This window comes from Diaporthe batatas (assembly GCF_019321695.1).
Source record: "Diaporthe batatas strain CRI 302-4 chromosome Unknown Contig00003, whole genome shotgun sequence".
NCBI lineage: Eukaryota > Fungi > Ascomycota > Sordariomycetes > Diaporthales > Diaporthaceae > Diaporthe > Diaporthe batatas.
In genome coordinates this window covers 3,182,541-3,207,591 of record NW_025408550.1, presented here as the reverse complement: position 1 = coordinate 3,207,591, position 25,051 = coordinate 3,182,541, and the positions used below count along the sequence as shown (strand labels likewise).

The following is a 25,051-nucleotide window of genomic DNA, read 5'->3' as shown; positions in this document are numbered from 1 at the left end:
TGATCCTCTAGCGACGCCGACATGACGGGCCTTGCCCAAGCCGGAAAGCGAGATACCACAGTCCCCGCCCATCAGCCCTCACCTTGCCGACAGTGTGGTCCGGAGGGCAGATCCTACAGGCATCGAGGAGTAGGCCCTGCCGGCCCCCCCACCTGCAAGGCCCTGACATCACCGAAGGCTCTGCCTCACGTAGATGAGCCCCAACCCACGGCGGGGTGGGCCTTGTCAAGAGAAAGCCGGGACTCGTGCCAGGGGGGGTCACAGGTGACCTGAATTGAGGACCACAGATTGCGCACGGTAGCCTTTGGGATCCGTTCGCCAGATTTGCCAGATGAGGCGCCGCGGCGGAGGGTGGGATTCCTAGGACGAATCCTCCCATCGTCCGATGCCGTGATAGTCATGATTGTCAGACGCCGCCGCCGCTCCTGAGACGCCGACTCGCTGCGGGAGCCGATATTTTGTGGACTCCAAGGCTAAGACCTGGGGGCACATCGCGGGTCCTTTATTCCTCTGATGTTTATGCATTGTCGCTCACCGCTCTCGTCTGAAATGATTCGAGGAAAAGGCTGAAGATCGCCAGCTTGAAGGCGTAAGCGGCGTGCATGAATTGGGGGGGATCCTCTGGTCACCCAGGGTTTGTTTCAAGCTCAAAAGTGTGCGGCCCTCAGTGCGACGGAACGAAACGCCCGGACGACACCCACCTCCGAGGTATGCCTTTCTAGAAACACTTCCCGAACATGTGGGATACCACGGATAGGTTGCCAGTTGAGCGACCGACGCGAAGCCGTGAGACAGTCCGGTATAGACGACGGCAGGACGGGTGGCCGAAGCACGCACGGCTTTATCAGCGACACGACGAATTAGGCTTTCGGTGTATGTAGCACATATCAATTTACTTTGGTGTTGGGGCGAAGGGCGGGAGCCCCGGGCGAGTATAACATGAACGTGTACTCGGTACAGTACCAAGGACGAGTGCACAGCGCAGTGAGGTCTGAGGGCAATTGTACGTGGCTAGTTGACGTCTTGGGCCAGGTAGCCTTGCGGCAGGCCAAGAAAGCCCGCGAGCCCACAGCTGTCCGTTGCCACACCATGTGCTCCGACAGGACGGCCTGGACGGTTGGCGTTTAGGAACGGGACGGCATGACGCAGCGGTGCTGGGCCCGGACTCGCCAAGGCGGGCACCACTGCATGCGGCGGCTCTCCAAAGCAGTGGGTTGTCGTGGCCGTACGACACGACGACAACGATCGCCAGAGGGCCCGACCAGATGGTCTGGGTCAGCAGCGGGAGTTGCAAGACACTCTGTCGCAGTTTGACACGGCACGCACGGGTGGGCCCTCGGGTGAGCTTGAGCCCTTGACGACAAGTTCAGATGAAGCACCAGAGCAACGAGGACGCGCCTCATCCCATCGACCCTTGCCCAGCCGGTGGCTGATGATCGCCTGGTGATCTGTGGGTTATGGAACCGGTCCAGCGTCGCGAAACTGTGCATCCCCGACTTTCCCGACGGCCAAGCAATTCAATTGAAGAAGATCAGACTCTCCCCAGTCTGCTGCATGCCCCCAGGGCTGCCTGGCTGACAGGCTGATCGGTATGCAGTCCGGGTTAGGCTGTGGCTGTCTCTGCCTTCTCGCAGGTCCTGTTGGACATGCGTGTCAAGGGTCCTCTGTGGGGGGGGTTGAGCCAGGACTCCCTTGTCCGTCCGAAGAGTGCTCATATTGCGAACATAGCATTGCCGTCCTGGAGTCGCGAGACCCGGCCCTCACAGGTCGGTCGGACATAGCTCGCGTTGCTGAACAGGCGTGGTCGGTCCGATGATTCAGATGAAGCCCCAAGTGATCTTCGGTGTGCTCGAGTCTTGAGATGCCAATGCCATGGGTGTCTACTCCGTACATACACGGCCTTTGATATCTGGGGGCCGGTCTGACCAAGGGTCGTGTGCCTCAGCGGCTCCGATGAGAGATACTCCGGCAGCGAGCGGCTGCAACCGCCGCTGAAAATAGCACAGCGGCAGCACGGTATGGTGTCTGTTGCTGGTGATGGTCCTGGGCAGCCTGGCAGGCTGCATGCGGGGGCTGGGGCCTGGGGCCTGGATGCTTGTGATGCTTGTGATGCTATGCTCGGATGCTATGCTCGGATGGTCCATACGACGTTTACGGTGTCACTCGCCTGCCACATGTTTTGCAAGTAGCACAGGCGTCACGATATTGGACGACCGAGTCCGCCCGAGAGCAAGTCTCTCGCATTGCAAACAAGGCCGCGTCGCCTTGGCCTGCACAGCCGCTGGGAGGGAAATGAGGGTCTGGCAGGCTGTCCACACGTGCCGAAGCGCTTATGACTGCGCAGTGCATACCAACCTCTCGAGGGTTCGTGATGGGACCCTGGGCCTACTCGACGGCCGGCCATTGGCCCACAACCCATGTCGTGGTTTCAGATTGGCAATTGACTCTGCCGGACACGTACTCCGTACTGACTGACTGGACACACAACATTTGAAAGTACCGCGGGTTGGAATAGTACAGTTCAGCTGGCGCCAGCAGCTATCAAGCTACCTGCCAGCCTGCCACCGTACGTCTGCACTGTCGCAGTGGTTCGCCGCAGAGCCTTGCAGGGGGTTGCAAGATTGCATTTGTGCTCTGCAATATAAACAGGCGGCACGTCGAGTTCTAGAACGGCTGTTAGCTGGGCTGCTGGGCTGCTGGGTGCTGGGCTGGCCCACTGGGCGGGCTCTCGGCTGTTCCTGGCCGCCCTATTGTACTGTAGTTGTACTGTGGTGATAGCAGACTGATGATAATCGAGGCTTGCAAAAAGCCCGCTCATCACAAACATGGCAGACGGGCTGGCTGGCTGGGCCCGATGGCAGGGGACCTGTCCTGAGTCGATGGTTTCTAATTGCAGATCGGGATATTACACTGTTACAGTACGCACGCTAGCTGATGATAGGCTCGAGAGGGGTGCAGAACGTGGGAGTGGGACCCCAGGGACGGCCCAACTGGGGAACACGCGAGGGCTTGGAAGGTTCCAATGGAAAGAGTGCTCTTTCCCAGGAGGGCATCGCGGCCGAGATTGCTGAGCCAATATTTGTTCCTGCCGCTGGGTGTCAGGTGTGCGACACATCTGCTGCCGTTGCAGGTGCTGGGGGCAAGCAGGGAAGCAGGGAAGCAGGGAAGCAGGGAAGCAGCCAAGGTGTGTCCCTCTTTCGGGTCTTGATGACTAAGTGAGCCTGGGCGCCTGGGGAGCCAAGGCATCTGTGCACTATCATGTCACTGTGCGCTGCGGGCCCCCCTCGAGTTAGTGCCACTGCTGCCAGCTAATGCACGACACATTTCAGCCCGGCGGGATACCTCTCCCCCCAATTGCCGTCATGCTGAGCAGCAGTCAACCAGCATCGCAGGCGCATCCCAGCCTCAGTCCCGAAATCTCGCTCCTCCCACATGCGCAGCACTGACTCAACATACTGTGGCCATTAGCCTTGGACTCAAACTTGTCCAAACCTTCGTCAGGAAACATTCCGGGCCAAGCGTGTTGGCATCAAGGCGGTCCTGCGACGCCTGCCAATGCATACGACCCTCCCAAAAGATTGCAGATGCAACGCTGACTGGGTCCACCACCACCACCCCCCCCCCCCGCCGCCGCCGCCGCCGCCGCCCTGTTCCTGCCCGTGACGACGAGCACTTTTGAACAGGGTGGGAGCACGGGGAAGGAAGGAGACAGGCCAGGCGGACTGGCAGGGCGACAGGGGGTTGCAGCAGAGCCGGTAGAGGGGTGACGGTCGGAATGCTGACAGACAGACAGACACAGACTTGACTGACAGAGGCGACCGACCGGCTGCTGGCACATCCAGCAGCTTACTACTCTTGCTACTATCCAGTAGGGTCGGGGGCCGCTGGCCACGCAGACGACCTGCAGGCCTCTACTGCGGCGCCAACAAATCCGAGCCATCCATCTCGTCAATCCTTCGTTCTATTGACTCACGGCCCTGCTCGCCCTGGCCCTGGCCCTGGCCCAAATCGATCGAATGGCATGCCGCCACTGGTCCCACTCACACTTTTGTGCCCATTCCGTGATCGACACGAGGCGGCCAAACCGCCCAGGCTGGGGATCGGGGGCTGGTACTGTTCCATGTACTGTCCTGGCGGCGGTGGATTGGCTGTTGGCTGTCCCGCGTGGTGTGGACTGGATCCACCCAAAGTCAACAACCCGCCGGGCCTGTCAAATTAAGATGCGCATGATTGATTTGGCACCAGAGTCTGGAGCCACCCTCACTCGAAACTCTTTTGCAGGGGGGAGGTGTGGGGGGCTGGGGGGAGGCACCCAAGCACCGCAGCGTGCTGAGCAAGAGACGGCAAGGACGAGGTCCCAGTTGGACCAGGCAGCCAGGGGGGGGGCCTCCACACACAGCAGACACAAGGGCAGCCTCATTTCTTCTTGTCGCCCCTCGGCAAGCTGCGGCCCCAGCAAATCCCTGGCAAGCCTGCGAAATCCTGTGCCATCACGAGGCTTCCCTCACGAACATGGCTGCATGACAATGCGCCGTCAATAACTGACCTGGCCTCTGATTCGCCCCATTCCAGCCAATCGTGGCTCGGCCCTCTGAACGACCTATCGTGTCTTTTTCTTCCCCCAAGAACACTACCACGGTACCACACACACCTGGCACGGGCACGCACCGTTGGAAGGACTAGAGGCGCACGGGGCAGCTTTGCCACGGAGGACATGCAGTCCCGCCCTCAACGTGCGGCGCCAGCGGCACCCCAGCAGTGGCATGTATATCGTGACTGCGGCCTGCTAGCCCGGCGAACAATGTGTGTGAATCGCTCTAACGCCTGGCTCGTCCGTCTCCCGACTATCATGCCGCGCCTTTGTTGTTGTTGTTCATGTTGTTGTTCATGTTGTTGTGCCGTACGCTGATGCCAGCCCAGATTACAGTCCGTGCTCCGCAAGGGCCGTATTGGTGCTCTACATACCACACAATCTGCAGCTTCACGTGTGTCCCACTGGCATGCCAGTGTAGGTCATTCCGGTCTGTGTGCATCGGGGTCTGACATTACAGAAACATCGCCATCCCACTGATTGTCTCATTGGTTCTGGGAAACATCAGTCTCAGACCTCTCTATCTCGCACGTCAGCTTTGCCCTACACATACCGCGTCATCTTGTCTTCAAGCGCAAGACTACACAGGGGGCAGGGGGGGTGGGCAGTAGGAATACCCACGGACGAAACTAAATGTCCAATGAAGATGATGCTAGGTGGCCTGGGCAATTCTCATCTAAACTCTAGCAAAACCAATAGCACCACAGCCACATAGACCTGGAGACGGCCACTGGTAGTGTACGCTGCCCATGCACGCTTTGCTTCCAACTAATCTCCATAATAACCACGAGGAAACTTCTGCAGCAGCACAAGCATTGCATCGCCTCTTGCTTGGTGAACAAGCGGCTGGGGCGGCTCGTTCGTGTGAACAAACAACACCCACCAGCTACACACCAGGTATTACTCACTCTGCTTGCTTGCTTGAAGAACAGAGAAGACTCATACCGTGGCAACTGCCACTGATCAACCCAGCCTCTGCTGTCTCCATCCCAGCGGAGCCGCTGGGCGTCTATCGTCTCAAAACGTCTGTCTGTCAGCAAAGAGTGCCAGCACAAAAGAGCCACGCTAATTCTGCCCTGCTAGCCCCCCTGTGAGACTAGGGGTGCATGTTGGGGGGGGTGTCCACTCTGACCACACCCCCTGGGTGACACCGGTGACCCACCAGAATAGAAAGCAGGAAAGCTAAGGCGGCAGCATCCCCTGTTGAAATCTGGATCAGGCTACCCTGCTACTGTCTCTTGGGTCTTGGGACTCGTACTGTGCCACAAGGGTGGCCCAGGTTCGTTTCGAGACGGCCTGCGGATAGAAATCGCGTCAGCCCTCTTCATACATCTGGTAGTCCATATCCTCTCTCGCACCACCTTCAAGCCTCACATCACTCTTCATCTCGCCTCACCTTCGAACTTCTCTCGCTCCTGCATCAACGAACCGAGGATTTGGATACTCACCCACCTATGCATTTTTGAGAGCCATCTCTTTCGACCAGTCTATTCCATACGGAGAACCGCCGCTCTTGAATGCTGTTGACTTCGACGTCATCTTTGTTTGTTTCGACATAAAACCACAGGGACGGCCAGGACCTCCAGACAAAAGCCAACATATAGGATCAGGACAGAAAGTCTGCCGCTGTCTACATTTTGGATTCTCGAGCCTCACTTGGATTTGATGCCGCCTGTCTCGACATAGTTTTCTTTTTTGCTCTCTTGGACGTGCCTGGACTGCTCCATCCGCAAGCCAGAAGGATATACTCCCAGGACTCCCGGACTCATTCCACAGCTTTATCATGTGTCATGTCGCAGCACCAGCTTACAACCATCTCCCTTCTCCCCCTTTGAGTCCACTTGGGTTTGGCCAGAACTACACGATCCCTTCGTCAGGCGCTACAGGACCTTTTCGAGTTCCCCCGTCTCCTCCCCAGTCTCCAGCTCCAGCTCTGCCCAGATATGTCCCGGTCGCCCCTGAGGACAGGTTAGGAAGCTGCCTGGCAGGCTCGCTACGCCTGGATGGGATCCTCGGCACTGGTGCCTATGGTGTTGTGTACTCGGCCATCGACATTTACACCAATGTCCGTTATGCCGTGAAAACACTCAGCAAGTTCAATGCCGATGGAACACCGTTGGATCAACGACAGATGGCTTTCCAGACCAGGGAAATCCGCCTGCACTGGGAGGCTTCCGCCCATCGGAATGTCGTGTCCATGTTGAAGATTATCGACGGCACCGACTGCATCTTTGTCATTTTGGAGTACTGCCCTGAAGGTGATCTATTCTACAATATCACAGAGTGCGGGCAGTACGTTGGTAAGGATGACTTGGCCAAGCGGATATTTCTCCAGATCCTGGATGCTGTAGAATTCTGCCACAGCCGGGGGATTTACCATCGGGACCTGAAGCCGGAGAATGTTCTCGTCAAAGACCAGGGAGAGACCGTGAAGCTCGCCGACTTCGGCCTGGCCACATCTTCCGAGCGATCTGACGACTATGGTTGTGGTTCAACCTTCTACATGTCACCAGGTAAGCTTTTTATCACGGGCCTGGCCAGTGGTCCAGCCGATGTCCCCGGTTCAGCAACTAACTTTTCCCTTCTTTTTTCTTTCTTATAGAATGCCTGGACCACTCATCCCGGAGGCCTTTCTACTACTGCGCCCCAAATGATGTCTGGAGCCTAGGAGTCATTCTGGTGAACCTCACCTGTGGACGGAACCCATGGAAGCAGGCATCTGTTGAGGACTCCACGTACCGGGCCTACACCCGCAGCGCAGGATTCCTCAAGACCATTCTTCCCGTGTCTGACGAACTGAGCGACATTCTGGGGAGTATTTTCACACGCGACCCAGAACACAGGATCACACTACCCGCGTTGAAGCAGAGGATTTTGGCCTGTTCCAGGTTTACATGCGCCGAGCAGCCAGCTCTGCCGACACCGCCGTCTTCCCCGTCCGTTCAGGAGAACGCCGTTGTTGATGCTATGGACTACGACTATCCTCCTTCTCCTGCCGAATCTGTTGACGAGTACTCCGATGGGGACTCGTCGGACGACGACTCGATAGACGGCGCCGCTTCAGACGATGACTCTGTTGATGGGCTGGACAATGAGGACCGCCCTGACTGCTCAGTCGAACCCAATGTTTCCGCCCCTACTCAGGCGCCGTTGGCCACCTTTGCTCCAGCCGACCCAAGCATGTTGAACTGCGGCCCACAATTCAACATATACCAAGGAGTAATGCCGGAGCCCACACAGCCAGTGCAACCTTTACAACAGGCACCACATGGGACCTGCGCCCCCAAATTTGGATTTCCACAATTTTGGGATATTTTCAGGCAATACGCACCCCCTCCGCCTCAGATCCACCATTCCCTGCACTTCTACCCTCAGGTTTCTTTTCCTGTACCAGGCTTTTAAAAATCCATCACGAGACTGGCGAAAAGGGCAAGGCTCCACAGCGCCGCTGTCTGGAATCTTATCTCCATTGGACCTTATTTATGTCATCAACTTCCTGGATTTCCTTTTTCTCCGCCGCCGGACTCTCTTTGGGTTGTGCCCTTGCAAGCCAAAGGCTTCATCAAATGTTACCAAAAAAGAAAGGAGCTTGACCCCGAGGAACACAGTATCGAGGGTCTCGACCAGGGACACAAAAGCCGGATTTCGTTTTACAGCTTGATCTGTATATGCCATATTAATTTTTACGGGCTTGGGGGCCTTGTCCCCATTTTTTTCCTTTTGTGTTTTTGAGCATGGAGTTGGGGTTGGATTTGTGGAGGCATTGTTACAAGAATGCCACCGTGGTCTTGGCTGTGGTCGACGACGTCGAGACTAGTTGGTCAAGAGGAATTCGCGAGGACCTGCCACCGGAGCGCGCCGTTTTGGATTACTTGAGTTCTACGGAGTGCATTTCTGGCGTGCTCAGTACGGTCATAGATCGGCTTGCAGTTCATGGATTTCGCGTTCGCTTCTTGTCACCAATACCTGGGCTTGGCTGTCTGAATATTTTGGAATCGAAGGAAAATGGGGAGAGATGTTATGAGAAACGGGACATTATGACGAGTCTAGAGATCTTCGGGGTGACCATCCCGATCTTGTCAGCCGCTCACGCGGCTTGGTGGATATACATACGTTTCACTAGCTGTCGAGAGGAATCTCCCAATGGCACTGCCGGGGGGGTTGTTCCTCGCGAAGCAAGGGGCACATGCGGAAGAAGCTTTGCCCAGTGTTCAATACAAATACAACGTTTTGGACCACACAGGACATCACACATTTTGCCGTGCCTTTTTGGTGGGAAATGCGCGGGTCAAGCTGTTGAACAAACAAGGAGAGGTCGGTCGAACTCATGGGTTCCAGGAGCGGACTGTCCCGAGATCGAGAATGGGCTGTTGGCAGCTAGCTGTATTCTAGCCTCCCCGGAAGTGTCCTTGGAGCGGAGGAAGTTTCTTTGTTCCTCGTCGTGGTCGTCGCTACGAGCCAGGTATTAGATCTTTTTGCTCTCAGACAGTCAATGGCACGCCGTCCTGCCTTTCGGTCGAGGCCGGTTGCTTCTAGCCAAATGACGGGTGCTCGGCGAATTTGCTACACAGTGGGACACACCAACGCTTGCTTACACCAAGACCACGTCCCGGGCGCCGTACCACCCAGGATGCCTTGAGTGTGTATGGGTTGCAAGTATAGATTCTTGTGTGTGTGGGGGGGGAGGAGGTGGGTGGGTTGCCTTGCTCATCAACTGCAGCAAATTCAAGCCACTGCGGTTACAGGGCGAGGCACCCACGTTGTCCTGCCCACTCACTGCCCATGCTGTCCTGCTGCCCTCAAAGTGCTGCATAGGGCGGACTCGACGCTTTGTTCTTCTCCTGTAGAGCATCGCGGCTCGCTGATTGGCCCCTGGCCCCTGGCCCCCCTCGCCCTGCTTTGGTGCTTTGTGCAGCAGAGACAGGGCCAGGATAGGCGTAACGGGACGCCACCATCAGCCATTCTGACGAGTCACACCCTAGCAGGGTCTTGTGGTGCTACCAGAAGTCCAGGACAGCTCAGAGTGAAGAAACGGCGGCCCAGCCAGCCAGTCCCAAGTTCGGATAATTTATCTTGGTGCACTACGACTGTTCTGCAGCTGTTGCATATGGTGGTGGGAAGCGACGGGGTGGGCCTGGTGATCTATCTGCCGCCAGTATTCTTCCCCTTCATTCATTATCCCTTGTGCACTTGCTACGTGCCGGTGCTTCTGGTGACGATGGTGGAGCGAGGAGAGTATGGATGATTCCTGGGCATTCCCCTATGCAGGCAGGTTGGTGTCTGCAAGCCGCCTTCCAGCCTGTCCGCCTGTCTGTCTTATCTTTCTGTCTTACTTCTGCTCTCCTGAGTTGCCCCGGGTTGCATGTGCAGGCGCGGCCGCAGGGACTCTGCAATATCACTCTTGATGCGGGCGCTCTTCACCGACCTGGATCATGGCGTAGCATCGCGAACAACGCCCAGGACCAGACGGGTGACGGCCCTGGCGGGTCTATCTGACGTCGCATCGAGTCTCTATCTGCCCGAGAAAGCTTCTGGCTGTCAGGGATCTTGGGAAACATTTTAATATATTGTCCGTCTCCGCCTCGTAGGCCCTGTCAGACTACCGGCGCCAGCGGCGCAAAGGCGAAGCTCGCATTGATAGCACCCAGTGCTTTTTTCTCTTCCCGCGCCTCGGAGGGGCAATATTAGCCATGCTATCTGCCCGTTGCAGGCAGGCGCTGCCGCGCTTGTGTCTCTCCCACACGCGATGCTACTCGGCAATTTGGGCCGGCTGGCTGGCTGGATGTGAACTTGGCCGGGTGTTTTTTGTGTGGGCGGGAGTGTGGCAACATTGAATGTGGCAGAGAGAAACAGAAACAAAACCCACTCGGGCGATGCCATCAAAGGACGAGGCACACTGGCACGTCGCCCAATGCAGCCAAGGTCGACTGACACCATCGCGAAGGCCGTGCCCACAGCCCGTCATGCCTGTCCGGGCGCATCTCCCTCCACTCACACTGCCCGGCGGGCAAGCAGGAGAGTTGCCCCCGTGGTGCCCGATCTCCTGCATGAAGCTTGACGAGCACTATGAGAATCCGATGAATCCGGTGGACTGGCAACGGCACTAGGCAGTAGTGGCACTTGATCTCTTTGATGAAGCTCGAGTCCTCATTGATACCATGTAGTAGCAGACTACTGTATTATCCCGCAGGCTGGCTGGCTGGGTAACAATGATGGCGCCGGACGAGCGACTGCGGGTGGCCCGCTGCATAAGCTCCAAGTCGTCTTGGCCCTCTGTCCGGCCGCAGAGTCGCCGGCGATGGGCAGACAGGCGGACGGACTGACTGACTGACTGACGACAACCCAAGCCCATTGCTCGAGAGCCTGCATTAGCTCCCCGGGGGCTTGGACGACGTGAGCAAGGCCGTCCCCAGCCTGCCCAGCCCGCAGCAGCGGTGTTCCCTGCCTCTTGACTTTCGAGGGTCCAAGGCTTCTTGGTGGTCCTGTTTGTTGTTTCAACCGAATCGGGTCTGTCTCCCTCGCCGACCTGTCAGCCTGTGAGTACTCCCGTACCTGGGTAAAGACTGAGTGCTTGAGTGCCCATCTGGACTACAACTCAGGACAGACAATCCGGCCTAGCACCTCCCGGTAGTAGTGCAGCCACCCACCTCATTGTGGAGCAGGCGTGGATGCATCCCCATCTGCACGTCGCTGGATCAGTGGCACATGGGACCCAAACCTGCGTTGTTTTCTGGGCCCCTGGCCCCGAAGGCGTGACAAGGCGTGGTGGACAGCAGCCGCACTTCTCGCTGGAGACAGTGGGCTGGTGGTGTCAGGCGAAACCCCTATTGGGAGAGATAGCACTCTGGCGGTGAGTGACCTCGAGACCTCTGTCGGGGTCCAAAGCCCAGACTCTCTTCGACGCCGCGTTGAGGGTCTGCAGGTCCGTCGTCATTGGCCTATCTGTGGGCGGTGGGACCCGCAGATCGTGATGGGATTGCCCCGCCGGGTCTTCCTGCTCGAGTCTCTTGTTCCTACCGTGAGGGCTCCACCCTGACTATTGAGTGCCGGGCTCTGGCTGAGTATAGTGTTTGTCTAAGTACAGGGTCTTCCCCTAATTCTCGTCGCAGAGCGACTTCTGAGAGGTCAGGAAAGGATCCCTAGAGTAAATTTCAAGTCTGTGCGTACTCACAAAAAAATACCACCAGACACAGCAAAATTCATTAGAATTTAGGTAGCTGTTTTGTAGCGTTGTATTGGAAAAACGTAGGTACCGTGTGAGGAGGGCAATTGGTTGGTGGGAAGCAGGTTACATTAGAGGAGGTCAGAAGTCCCTGCACGACAAGAATTAAGGGAAGACCCTGTAGTGTAAAAGGACCGGACTGTGTGGGTGGCTGTGGGTTGGGGTTGACCTGTCCTTCCGAGAGCTTCTGCCGCGCCCCCCCCCCCCTTTTCATGGCCCATATTCCGATGCCTCGCCTGCCGTGAATTTTATTTAGCCTCTAAGGCGCTCGGTATCGTTCTTCGATAAAGAGACGTAGGGGCGTGTGACGAGCCTGGGCGTCACCGACACATGTGCACCTAGGTAGTAGAACCACATCACGACGTCTGTGGGGCCTGTCCTTTCTCGCGGCCTGATGGCCCGCCGGCAGGCGAGCGGACACATAGGCCCCTCCGCCGCGAGAAGCATACCCAGGCAGGTAGGTAGCTAGGCTGTCGCGGGGTTCGAGAGCCCTTAGATGCGCCCGTCTACAGGCAATGGTTCCAGGCCGTGCTGCCGTACCAAAAATAATACGCGCGTGTCCCGGCCGCCTCGCGTCCCGCCTTGAACAATGGCAGTTAGTATGGTCCGCGTCGGTGGATCGGCTGCCACGAAGTCCTTGTCAGTTCTGGAAGCTGGAGTGGATGGCAGCTGGACCGGCGGGTCGTTCGCCGAGCCAGAGGATGGGTTGGCCAGCGGCACATCGCGGCGCCACGCGGCTGTCTTGGGCTCTGAACCTCGATGGCCTCTGGCGACAGGCTGCTCCCTCCGGCTCAGCGATTTGGCTCGTGGGAGGTTTTGTTGAGTCTGCATGGCCCACCAGCCACGACCTGCCAAGTCGTCAGGTCTCTGGACAGCATTTCTCCGGATGTGCCATGATGTTGCCCCGTGAGGCTGGGGTGGATGTACTGGGTGGGTAAGTCGCGTTGCCAGAAGCCACTGGCTCCTAGGACAGAGTCGCATTGCTCAGCACAATTAGGTCTCCAGTACGAGGGAAGTCGGACTGCTTCTCGCGCTCTAGTGGTCGTCTGTGGGGAGGTTCTCTGTGGACAAGGCCAACGCGACACTCAGCAAGCAATGCACACGATCGACGCTTGTGGGACCGCCCTCATAAATTTCATCAGAACTTACTACCTAGATAGTGTTGCTCCAGGGCAGTCTGATCACCTCGCCCAATGGATACGATGCTCAGCTGATCAATTGATACCACCGCAATGCAAGCTTGGCAAGGCATTCGACGGTGGGAAGACGATGCGACTGTCGTCTTTGTCATGACCTTGCATAGTAACGTCTGTGAGAGCGGGGATGTCCCGACTCCTGAGCCTTGTGCATAGAACGTCAGTGCTCCCTCACGGGTAGTGCAGGTCGATGACGTTGTGTAGGTATTTAGATGCCCTAGGTACGTGGGTAGTGTGTAGGTTCAGTTGCTAACTGGGAATGGCCTCGGGATTGAAAAGAGGACTGTGCCTTGAAGAGAATGAACCACTTGGGTATGGTCCAAGAAAGAGAGGCCTTGTTCACCTGGGAAAGTATTAGTTATTCGAACGCCAGCACGCTGGCGTCAGTTGGTCCAGGTGAATGTTACGCAATATATAGGACCAGGTGTGGGGGGCATGTATCCGATCCAGAAATGCCTGGTCAACTTCATAGCTACCGACGGCCATGCACACTTTCTTCCTCATGAATGCCGTGGACGTGCTATCACTACACGGATCCGGATTAGTTGGTGTTGGAAAATTGCCTCGCCTCAGATTCGTTCTCGTCGAGAAAGCAGCGGTTGTCTGCTATGTTCGCGCGGCGACTACTTAAGTAATTAAGCGCCCTTCTGCTCGTCAGGGTCACGAACGTCTTTGTTCTGGACAGCGATGCGCGATATGGGAGACTAGAGTCGTATGATGTCTTTTCCCTCCTGGATGTACGAGCCCATCGGGGTTCTTGTACACGAGGGGGTCTTGCTCAACATTGAGTGTATCGGTGAAAGGATTGCCTGCTAATGTCGAGATCTTTGACGGCTCGGTTGAGGCACTACTTACCTAGGTAGGGAGTAATGTGTGGTAGCTTTGGTCATCGCTTCTCGGGCTATCAGGCATGCTTATGGAGAAGTTCTCGTGAGTTACTATAGCTCCATTTGCCGTTGATTAGGGTTCACATGACCAACTCCAGGCAGAACGGCAGAACGCGTCAGCCATGATCTGGCAGCTTCTCTGGATCCTGACTGCCTGGTTTCGCTTCGACTCCGTATACGTGCGAAGCCATACACGGTGACTTCATACAGTAGTAAACGCTCAAAGACCCGGCGTTCAAAAAAAAATAAAAAATACCCACACTTTATTTGTATGGGGGCGAGAAACGAAACCTTGGAACCGATCGAATGACGCTACACCTGGACTGATTGAATGGTCTGCTCAACTGTGTGATGGGTTGCTGAATTTAATCCAGAACCCGGCCGTCAAGTCGCAGAGAGGAGAGTGGCTGCGTGTAGGCTGTACTTAAGTAGGTATATTTCTCCCATGGCTCCCCGTCTTCTTGGGGCTCCTCTGCTAAGTTGAGCCGGCAACGACTGTACTAATTGAAGACGCAATCCATATTATAGACAATCACAAATTACACTTTATAATATTTGAAAGCTTTGTATTATGCTCATACCATCTTTTGTTGACCAGTCTTATCAGAATCTATGTGTTGGTCGTCCTTCGTGTGTACATCCACAGTAAGAATATTCAATGATTGGCTGCACATGCGCAGCAGTAGATATTTCGTCACGCTGGTCACCCATGCTGTTCATCCATGTGCGACGTCCTATATCTAGGTTTAGCTACGAGCGATATCCTACCTAGGTATCTACGTATCTTCGACGTGTTTGTCACTAAGTCATATTGTGAAGTCTTAGCATCAAGCCGTCCCTTTCCGTATATGTGTTGTCTTCAAGCTACCAGGCTGTAAATATCGACACTCTGTCTAGGCATGACCTCAAGCCTCTGCTCACTCTGACGCCGCCGAATATACCTTCTTATTGTGCGGCCAGAAGGCTGTATCATTTCCATCAAACACAGCAGTCACCGTGTACTGATATAAGAGGTGATACCTGGGCATGCAAGACTGGATGGTTTCTCAATATATACGGGCATGGGAGCTTTCAAAATCAGCAAAAGCAGAAATAAAGAACGTTGTGTATCCCCTTGTAAGCGTTGGACTCGAATCATGGTCTCCCCTCACAGGCCCAGCACTTTGAGGTTCGGATATAGTTGTGGGATCTTGAGGGTAGGCTGGAGGCAAAAGAAAAGAAAGAATTGCTTAGCTGGATGATCACTTGTGAATGCTGGATCACCTATCATAGCGTCTGTGGTACAAAGCCTCTATGCGTTCCAAGTTACGTTCCAAGTTACGTGCTGCTCATTGTTTTGTAGTAATTACCTCTGTGAATGATGGTTGCTTGAGTGATCTTCGGTTACTATCCAACTTCAAGGAAAAGCAATCCCGCTGGGTTTTCCCCACGTATCTCGTTCGCCATCCGTGTAAAAAGATCACTACCGTCCTCCGACAGAAAGCCTCAGAAAAGGGGCTGTAGTCAACTTGAACTACTAGCAGGGAACACAGTTAGAAATCTGGCTTGGTCTTCTACCAGCCAACATAAGTGTCAGATCCACGCCTTGAGGTGTGGGTGCATCCATTTCCTGTTGGCTTACTAACAGTGTGAACCATAAACTCCCCCCCCCAAGAACTCTGAACTTGAAACCATGCGGATATAGAGAGTGTATGACTGAGGAGCTTGATCACGATGTAGGTTGATTCACACAACGCTCGAAGACTCGGAATGTGTGAAAGCCAATTGCATCTGTTTTCAGAGCACCATTTCAAACCCTTCAGAGGCTTGTAATATGAAATTCTTTGTTCTTCGTACTGTCTCACGGGCCATGCTTTGTGACTTCTGGACCGAAGGAATGAACCTATACAATGTGATATGATAAGATGCATTATATAAACGAACTCTACCTATAGTGTGATGCACGCAGAGTTGAAAGATGTGCCCAGTTGACTCATGGATGAGTATCACAATTACGAGCTCACTGTGCCCGTACATTAATAGCGTTTCTTTCGAGGGGTCTCGCCACTCGAGAGGACCCTCGGGGAGGCTTCAACCTTCGATCAACTCGATTATTCTGAACGGCATGCTTGAACGCGTGTTATTGACAATGAGATGTGCTTTAATTTCTAATCTCCATACATCTGAAACGTATGTCGCGCCTTCATACAGTTGTTATTGAGGTAACGTTACTCAAATTATCGTGATGAACGAAGAAGCCACGATCCTGTCGGCTACCGTTGTCGAGTTTGTAAGAAATTGACGTTTAAGGAGAAAAAATAAGTTCCGGAGAAGTTTCGACCCAAGGAAGAATCACCGCTGAATAATCTCATTGAATGTGCTTTGACGGAGCTAATGCCTACTAAATATTCCTTATTCATGCCCCAGGGTGGCGATTATCACGCCTAATGGGCCTGTTCAGTGTTCGTGTCAGCGCCGTTACGTAGTGCTTGGGACAGACAAAGCACTTGAGAGCGGACTTACCTGTGTGAGCTTCGTCAATTTTACCTAGGTAGCCTAGCACCTAAAATTCTGTATCGTCCAGTGCCTTTCATACCACCATTGATCTTATGCATTACAGAGATGTGTCCGCGCCTTGCAAGTATGTTGTTTTCCAGTCGTGCACCATTTTAGCTCTACAAGTATGTTATCGGAGAAGCCCTGTGATCACATGGCCCATGGCCCGCGCCAACAACCATGCTATTCTAATTTATTTACAATATTATTTAGAAGAAATTTTAGATGAGTTCGGGAATATTTTGGCTCTCCCCCAGCATGACTATGCTCGGCGAAAGCTTGTGGACAAGACTGCAAATACGAGTAGCTGGGTTGCATCGTTTCAGCCTTGCGGCGTAAGACCGTGCTCAGCTATCTGAAAAGTAGATCGGACAACGATTCGCCTACTGCTATAATCTTTCGGTCTGAATGGCTGAACTTAGCCTTGAGAAAAAGGAACATATTAATAAGAAGTTTCCCGCATCGCCAGAAGCGCCAAGTACTATCCGTTGTGCTCATAGATAGTAGAGTTGACACGGTGGCAAGTATTCCAGAAGGTACTGTACATGGTCGTCATGGCGCAATGATGTGGCAATATCTTCTGGCTGAACGAAGCTTCTTGATTATCGCAGTAGCATGGACCTTTCTGAAGTGCTGACGATGCCTCTGTCCGCGTCGATAGTGAAAAGTCTGCTGCTCTTTCCCACGACCGTATTCCACGCGGACGCCTGAAAAGTGGATCCAGTGCCTCCACAGTGATGAACGTGATCCCGCCTTTGAGCCTCACATCGATACTCTAGACCTAGATTATCCTCGGAGGCCGCTTGAACACGCGTCGCAAGCTATTCCGTCATGACGCTTGGTGCCGGTTGCGCCACGATATGACTCCGCTTAAGGCAAACACTGCACCAGCTTGATCACATTGTCAAACCGTGAATACGTACACACCTAAGGGGCGATACAATGGTCCACCCCTCTGGTGAAATTATGTATCGGGTTTTCAGGGCTTAAAATGTGATGGAGCTTTTGTTGAGCTTTGGTCACCCGAAAGATGTGAGAGGGTAAGTGCTGGGGTGTGAGCCATGGAGGTCGAGCGTTATCACTGTGGAGCAAGACGCAAACATTGTGTCAATCAAGCCTTGTTGATGAAAAGCAGAGAATATCACTAAAAGACTATCGGACATTAAAAAAAAAATCAAGACAACCAAAAAGGAATTTGAAACCATTCCCCCTGAGGGACGGTGACATGGACAGCCTCATTGTTTCCATGTCCACATTTTTTCGATCCTCCATATCCAACCAGCCGCAAGTTGGCTCTACCGCAGCCAGTATGTCTCACTCGGGACGATACGATTGACACTTGCCAACCAGTCCCATATCGACATGCCTCGAGGATCTAGGTGGACGGTGTGATCTCTCCGCCTGGGTACGTCGGGTCTGGAGTGACCGGATGTCCAGGCACGTAGGGACCCGGGATGAGCGGACCGCCAGGAACATATGGACCTGGAAGCAGTGGCCCGCCGGGAACAGGCGTGTCGGGAACAAGACCGCCTCCACCCCAGCCACCATCGCGCTTGTCTTCAGTGACGTCCTTCTTCTCCATCTCAGCCGCATCAAGGCCACGCCTAGTCGAAGGCCCGATTGTAGTCTTTGGAGGCTCCCAGCAGATAATCACACCTTGCCAGACAGCGCAAGTCTTGCTGTCCGTAGGAGTAGGGTCCGTAGATGTTGGGCTTGGGGTGTCCCTCCCAGCTAGAGCCTCGGACTCATCGCGCTTGGTTGAAGGGCCAATTGTTGTCGTTGGTGGGGCGAGGCAAATGAAGACCCCGTCCCAAACAATGGGGATGCAATCGCTGTCGGTGGGAGTGCCCTTTACGTCCAGAACAGGGCTTGGAGTGTCGGCAGCCCTCACATCCAGCCATTCGTTTAACGAATCCCGAGCTTTGTTGGACGGAACTATGGTGGTGGTAGGAGGAGCAATGATGCAAAAGTGTGCCTGCTCCCAGACTTCAGGAATGCAGCCATGGGGAACTGATTGTGGGTTCTTGTCTGCCCTTGGCAGGACCGGAGCCGACCATGCTGGGGCTCCGAGTCCTGCAAGGACGTAAGCTAGACGGCGACCAAACATGGCCGGCAATATCGCCAACTAACTGAATTGTCGTACGGCACAACGCAGCTGGAGACAACATTTTGGGAGGACCGGGTAGACCACGGCACTTATATAGACTTGAGTGGTCGCACTTTCCTTCGAATATCCATCCTCAGGTTCATCGCTCCTTGGGGGAACGAGCCCTTCAGGGTCTCGACCTTTCTTCAGCCGGCGCCAAATTGGTGCACGCGATAGTTGCAAGTGGTGAACAAGGAAAATGCAATATAAATAAATTGATCTTGCAGTAGCACACATCAACTCAGCACGCATGCGGACTAGATTTATCCGTCACAAGCTCACTCAAACCAGCGCCGGAACCACTTGAGTAAGATCAGGAGATTCAAGAGCGGCAGGTAGTACTTGAAGGCTGGACTGTTGCCCAAGCCCTGAGGTCGAACCACACCTAGCCTTTGTCTGAACTCAGGCGATGACACTCTGCGAACAATCGCGCTTTTTTGGTGAGGTCGGATCGTGTCCCTGGCGGCGGCTATTGTGGCAAGCACTTGCAGCGTTCAGCCGGCCAGAACGCGATAGAACTGGCCCTGAATATTTGCCAAGAATTTCTAATGAAGGAGAGGAGCCGGTTTCCCCCAGCCGCAGTCCAGACCCTCAGACAAGCTGCTATTTCTTGCTCTTCTGAGTTCGTGAGGTTGCAGGACGTTAGTGGACGGAGACTAGCTCGTCATCTCCAGATTTCAGGGACCTTAGCCTCAACTTTATCCGTACCTCACAACCTCCTGGCCAATAGCACACCTCCGTCCCGGGACTCTGGGCCGCTGTAGACTTCCGAGCTGCCAAAAAGAGGGTGGTACCTGCTGCAACCTGGGCACGGCGTTCGCGCAACAGATACCACCGGGTCTTCGAAGATACCACCAAGACTTGCAGGTTCTGTTGCCAAGAGGTCACCGGTTCTGTGAGTATGTGATCAGGACAACGTGATGTTGAGGACAGTCTTGGACTGGACCCTTCGTGCATCCGACAAGGATGCATTCCTTTCCGCTGCGTTTAGACATCCCGTTCGGCGGCCTAAAATTACGCGTCGATGTAGGTAGCATTGCCAGTCGGCTTACCTCGCGCAGCGCATGCCATTCAAGATATTGAGTATCGAGAAAGAGTGTGCCAGACCAAGTAGCTTGTTGAATCGTGGTTGAAGCTGGTGACGGCACGTAGCTAGCGACATTTCGACTGTACAGGCAGCAAGCTGGCTGCCGGAACGAAATTTCAAGACTATTCCCAGTGTCCTGTCCAACAACGGCGATAACACGGCTTGTGTGCCTTGGCTGAGTGGCGACAGGTTTGATGAGGTTTGATTACCGGGAACGACATGACCTTCCACAGCGGAATTAGCCAGAATGCGGGCAATGAGGCATCGAACGAGTTGTCAAGCAATGAGCCCTTGTCGGTACCTACAGGGCACGAAGCCAATTGACTGGCCCAATTATTCTGCTCAAACAAGGCGCAAGACTTCACGTCGGATTAGCACATATGCACGTATTTACAGAGCAGCCTCGATGCACCCAGTCCTAGTAGCCCAATATAAGATATGCACTCACCATTGCCGTCCCCGCGGTTACAGCCCCTTCCACACCCGAGCCTGCCCATTTAGGAACGCCCCTTGATGCTGCGTATGACGACCTTGGAGCCGTCCGAGTGCCAGCCAACGCCATCTCTCTCGACAAGCTCAAGAAATGTCGCCCCGGTAGCCTTCTCGAGATAAGGGACATCGACGGACAGGTATGCCCGCCCGAAGCACTTGAGCGTATGGCGCCTTAAGCCATCCTCGCAGAACTCGAGGAACTTGGCCTGGTGGCCGTCGACAGTCGCCTTTACCCTACCGAATGCGATGAAGTCATCGCGAGCCAACGCCTGCAGGACGGCATCAACTTTTGCGTCCCGCAACTTGAAACGGTTGCGCAAGGCGAAGGCTTCGGCCAGGTCGCCTCTGCGGCATGCGGCGTCAAGCACGAGGTAGCCTGTCACCTCGCGCAATTCGAAACTGGTGAGAGGGTGCTTTGGGTGGATGGTGCGCAAGAGGTACAGGATTGCGGGGTGGTAGCTCTCGGAATGCTTGACAAGAATGGCGGTTCGCACGTTGAACAGGTAGGCCTGTGTTGCGAAGTCGTCGATGCGCTTTGAGGCCACAAGCCCTTCACGGAGTTTCCGCAGAGCCATCAAGACGGTGGACAGGTCCTTGGTACCCGTCTGCGGAAGCGTGGGTGCAGGGAAAGAGGGCGCGACCGATGGGGTGGATGCCGTGTTTGCCGCAGAGATGGTAGAGGCGCTTGTTCCGGAATCTGCTGAGGCGTCGGTACCTGAGGATGCGCCCCTTTCCTTGGCGATGGAAAGCGAGCCAAATTTCTCAAGAAGCGAATCACGGTCGGTAGCATCGGAGCAGAAGCTGAGATAACGCTCGACAATCTTTGTGTAGTAGCGCTCCTGGTTCTTGTGATCGAGAAGTCTGGTCCCATCAGCGACCGGACCCGGGGGCACTTGATGGGGGGACTGCACGTCAAGACAAGCTTGCCTCATACCTCGTCTCGCCCTTGGAGGGTAAGCCCATGCTCTCGAGGGGGTCCAGTTCGACCGGCTTGAGGCGTTGCCATGGTCCTGATGGGCCTCTTGCAGGCATCGTGAATGGTCGCCGAGTGCCCAAGTAGTAGAGACACACACACAAGCAGGCCAAGCCGCCGTCGATGAGCGAGTTGGAGAGATGGGGAAGGGGAAGTCGATGTGGGGTTGGGATGGCTACTGCAGGTGGAGGGCCGAGAAACCAATCAACGACGCCGGCAGCCGGGAGCTCCAAGAGCCCGAGAGATGGGGAGTTTGTCACCAACCAACCTCACTCGACACCTGGAGACTTCCCAAGGAGCTACCGTCCCTGCTGTTTGGCCGACGCCTATTTTTTCACTTGGGTACCTGAATCCAAGCAGGCGATAGTATACCAGGATTTGTACCGGCAAATTGCCAAAATACTGGTCGTGCGGAGTCAAGATGGTCCACCAGGGGATCCAAGGTTGCCATCAAGTCCCTTCGGGGTTTCGATGATGGCGATGCGGGGAACATACCTCGGCAACCCGTCTTGATGGTAGGGATACAGGCGGGCAGCCTCAAGTCTGATTATCTTGTCAGAGATTTCGGAATATTATAACTTCTTGAAAGCCCGTCTGTAGCATTGGTCTCAAAGCCAGCACTCCTGTGTATAGTCTCTCCGTTCATTGACCCCAAAATATCACAATGGCCGCATCTCGGATCTCTCAAATCGCCGCTCATCTCAACTACCCAAAGGGGATGCTAGCTGGTCAGGTTGCCATCATAACCGGCAGCGGACAAGGCATTGGCGCCGAAGCAGCCCGCCTCTTTGCCAATGAAGGCGCCCTTGTTGTCGTCTCGGACATTGATGCCGAAAAGGCCGCATCCGTGGCCGAGACCATAAACTCTGCCGGCGGAAGGGCACTCGCGGTGCCTGGTGACATGCTGGACGCCGGTTATATCCAGACGCTTGTTGACAAGGCCGCAGCATTTGGCCAAGGGAAAATCCATTATATCGTTAACAACGCAGGTACGTGTGGCACATCTATTCCTGTCTCAGGCCATGGTACATTGACAAATCCCAGGCTATACGTACGACGGTGTTATCCACAAGATGACAGACAAGCAGTGGGACACGATAATGGACCTGCATACCAAAGCGCCCTTCCAGCTGGTTCGGGCCGCTGCGCCCTACTTCCGCGTCAAGGACGGGGAGCCCCGGTGCATCGTTAACATCTCGAGCACCTCGGGCGTCCACGGCAACGCCGGCCAGGCAAACTATGCCGTGGCCAAGGCTGGCGTCACTGGCCTGACCAAAACGATTGCGAAGGAATGGGGCCCTGCCTTTGGTGTGAGAAGTAACACGGTGGCATTTGGCCATATTCTCACCAGGTAACTAGAGCATCCCATGTCTTGGAGAGAGGAGAGGAAAGGATACATTGGCGGAACAAGTTACTAATCAACCACACCCCCTTATTCAAGGTTGACCCAGGCAAAAGAGCAGGGTGCCTTCGTTACTGGCCCGAATGGCGAGAAGATTGCCTTGGGTATCCCCACGGCACAGCAGGCCACCAAGGACCAGTATCTTGATATCCCACTGAGGAGGCCTGGTACCGCGTCCGAGGCAGCATCCGCTGTTCTTGCTGTTTGCAGCCCATTGTTCAGTTGTCAGTATTACTTTCCTCCTCTTACGGATCCCCCGCCTGTTCATGTTTGGAACAACCTAGAATGCAACACTTTAGGATCTGTACCAGGACTAACGTCACCACTAGATGTGTCTGGTCAAACGATTATGGTTACCGGAGGTCGCAACATGTAGCACCCAATTCACATGTACATGCCCGTCAGGCAGTTTTTCAAGAGATCGAATATTCGCACCCAACAAAACGGAGGGTATACCCAAGCCCCAAGGGATATAACCTCTTCTAGGACAACCTCCTATGGGACAACCTCCTATGGGACAACCTCCTATGGGACAACCTCCTATGGGACAACCTCCTATGGGATAACCTCCTATGGGATAACCTCCTATGGGATAATCTCCTATGGGACCAGCTTCTATAGGAAAACATCCTATAGGATAATTACTCGTGATTTGGTGCTAAACTACGTACTTTGATCTCCGAGTTCCCTGGTACGGGTGTACCCTCCGTTTTGGCGGGTGTGAATATCCGATCTCTTTTTCAATATGGCTCCATATCTCTCACGATTTTGTTGATCGTGATGCCAGGCCCCTACGACCCCAGCACCACACACCTACTACTCTCCACGGTCTTTCCTGTAGCAGTCGTAGCAGTCGTCTGTTGCCAATCACTGTGCACAACTCATCGAGTTGTCTCGCCCATCCTCTCACCCCGTCTGTACCAGCATCTTTCCGGCAATTCGGGATACACTCACGATTGCCCTCCTCGTCTAGAGTCGGTCTACCTCTGCCTATTGTGCCAGCTTTCGGCCCTCGGAACAGTCAGAATAGAGAAACCTGAGGCGGAGAGCTTTGCCACGCACGTCCACGACGCTTGCAGTCATCACACACGGCCTGGTGCGTGATTTGTGTTTATGATACTGAAGTTGAGCTGGTGAAGTGATTCCATCAGTCCGGAAATGTTCGGTTTTTCTCTACCCACGTTTCTGGTCACCTGAAGGGTGCTATGAGTCCCTATACGGTCAGTGCATCAACACACGAGTACATTCCGCTATCACCACTTGGGGAATCTGCATGCTGCTTGGATGGCAGCCCATTGAAGAGTCCCACGCTATCCAGCCGAAGAAAAAGACAGAAATCACTCGTAAGCCGCTTGTGAAGATGAACGCCAAGCAGCACGGCAAAAGGAGTGAGACTGATCGGGAATCGCTGATGCATTACTAAAGAGCCCATAGCCTGGATAGTGCCCTCACACTTTTGCCCACAATGACAGCACGCCCTTTGCGTATTCTACTATCTCTTCTCCACTGGTGACGCGCATGGTTAGTTCCTCGTCCAAATCATTCAAGGGACCGGAAACATTACCCGAGTTTGGAATCGCCGAATACCCGGTCCACGAACGTGATTGGGACCTCGCCGATGGTCATGCCCATGGCCTTGGCCGTCACCGCCAGCGCCATCTGCATGCTGAAGCCACGCACGTCGGTGGTCTCGAACAGCTTCTCGAGGACGGCGCGCTTGTACAGGCGGAAGCTGCCGGTGAGGTCACTCACGCCGGGGCGCAGCACGGTGTCGGCAAAGATGTTGGCGCCCTTGCTGGTCAGCTTTCGCTTCAGGTCCCAGCCGAAGACGCCGCCGCCGCTGGCATAGCGGGTGCCCGTGACGATGTCGTAGTCGTGCGCCTTCTGCAGTGCGATCATCTGCGGGATGAACTTGGGGTGGTGGCTGAAGTCGGCGTCCATGATGATGATGAAGTTGCCCTTGGCGAACTGCAGGCCGTGCACGTACGCGGTGCCGAGGCCGAGCTTGCCCGTCCGGGGCTTGAGCTGGACGTGGGGGCTGTAGGCCTTGACGAGTTGGTTCGCGATCTCTTGGGTGCCGTCGGGGGAGCCGTCGTCGACGATGATGAGTTCCCAATCGAGGTTGCTGGAGGAAGCAAACATGTCAGCTTTCGTTTGCTTGCGATTCAAGCGACTGCCAACTTGGATGTGGACGATGGGTAGCCCACCTACTTTTCCGAGAAGGTTCGCTGCAGCAGCCAGGTGATGATAGGGAGGTTCTGGCGCTCGTTGAAGGTGGGCAGGATCACCGAGTAGACGTCCTTGTTCGCGCCTTTCGCCATGTTGAGTTAATTAGAAGGGGATACTGGGGAAAGAGAAGGTATTAGGGAGTGTCAGAATCAGGAATAAATCAGTCAATACGCTCTCTCTCAATGGGCAAAGGAAAGGAGCGTCGTGAGGTTGCAGGAGTCAAGGTGGAATGCGACGACGGCTGAGGTCGTGGCCTTTCTGGAAGCTTGCCCCCAGCTGCGCTCCTTAGCG

The 25,051-nt window shown here is 54.8% G+C and overlaps 5 protein-coding genes across 5 annotated transcripts; 2 read left to right on the top strand and 3 right to left on the bottom strand.

Annotated features, from left to right (window-relative positions):
• Window positions 1-4,463: 4,463 nt before the first annotated feature.
• On the top strand, window positions 4,464-9,106 carry KVR01_003051 (uncharacterized protein). The gene is made up of 2 exons (XM_044783770.1): window positions 4,464-7,104; window positions 7,194-9,106. Exons 1-2 carry the CDS (start codon window positions 6,375-6,377, stop codon window positions 7,991-7,993), a joined length of 1,530 nt encoding a protein of 509 aa, XP_044648066.1. The 5' UTR covers window positions 4,464-6,374; the 3' UTR covers window positions 7,994-9,106.
• Window positions 9,107-17,806: 8,700 nt separating this feature from the next.
• Window positions 17,807-19,614, bottom strand: KVR01_002628 (uncharacterized protein; the record flags this gene model as incomplete). The annotated part of the gene is made up of 4 exons (XM_044793842.1): window positions 17,807-18,464; window positions 18,860-19,061; window positions 19,294-19,381; window positions 19,540-19,614. 4 exons carry the CDS (start codon window positions 19,612-19,614, stop codon window positions 17,807-17,809), a joined length of 1,023 nt encoding a protein of 340 aa, XP_044647643.1.
• A 547-nt stretch (window positions 19,615-20,161) lies between these two features.
• Window positions 20,162-21,188, bottom strand: KVR01_003492 (uncharacterized protein; the record flags this gene model as incomplete). The annotated part of the gene is made up of 2 exons (XM_044793689.1): window positions 20,162-21,017; window positions 21,091-21,188. 2 exons carry the CDS (start codon window positions 21,186-21,188, stop codon window positions 20,162-20,164), a joined length of 954 nt encoding a protein of 317 aa, XP_044648507.1.
• Window positions 21,189-21,793: 605 nt separating this feature from the next.
• Window positions 21,794-23,954, top strand: KVR01_002058 (uncharacterized protein; the record flags this gene model as incomplete). The annotated part of the gene is made up of 5 exons (XM_044786837.1): window positions 21,794-22,118; window positions 22,174-22,480; window positions 22,571-22,698; window positions 23,319-23,627; window positions 23,731-23,954. The coding sequence occupies 5 exons, from the start codon at window positions 21,794-21,796 to the stop codon at window positions 23,952-23,954; spliced, it is 1,293 nt and encodes a 430-aa protein (XP_044647073.1).
• Window positions 23,077-25,042, bottom strand: KVR01_002561 (uncharacterized protein). Its single transcript, XM_044786068.1, has 3 exons — window positions 24,743-25,042; window positions 24,096-24,656; window positions 23,077-24,037 (listed from the first exon to the last, which is right to left on the bottom strand). Exons 1-3 carry the CDS (start codon window positions 24,850-24,852, stop codon window positions 23,980-23,982), a joined length of 729 nt encoding a protein of 242 aa, XP_044647576.1. The 5' UTR covers window positions 24,853-25,042; the 3' UTR covers window positions 23,077-23,979.
• Between the last annotated feature and the right edge of the window lie 9 nt (window positions 25,043-25,051).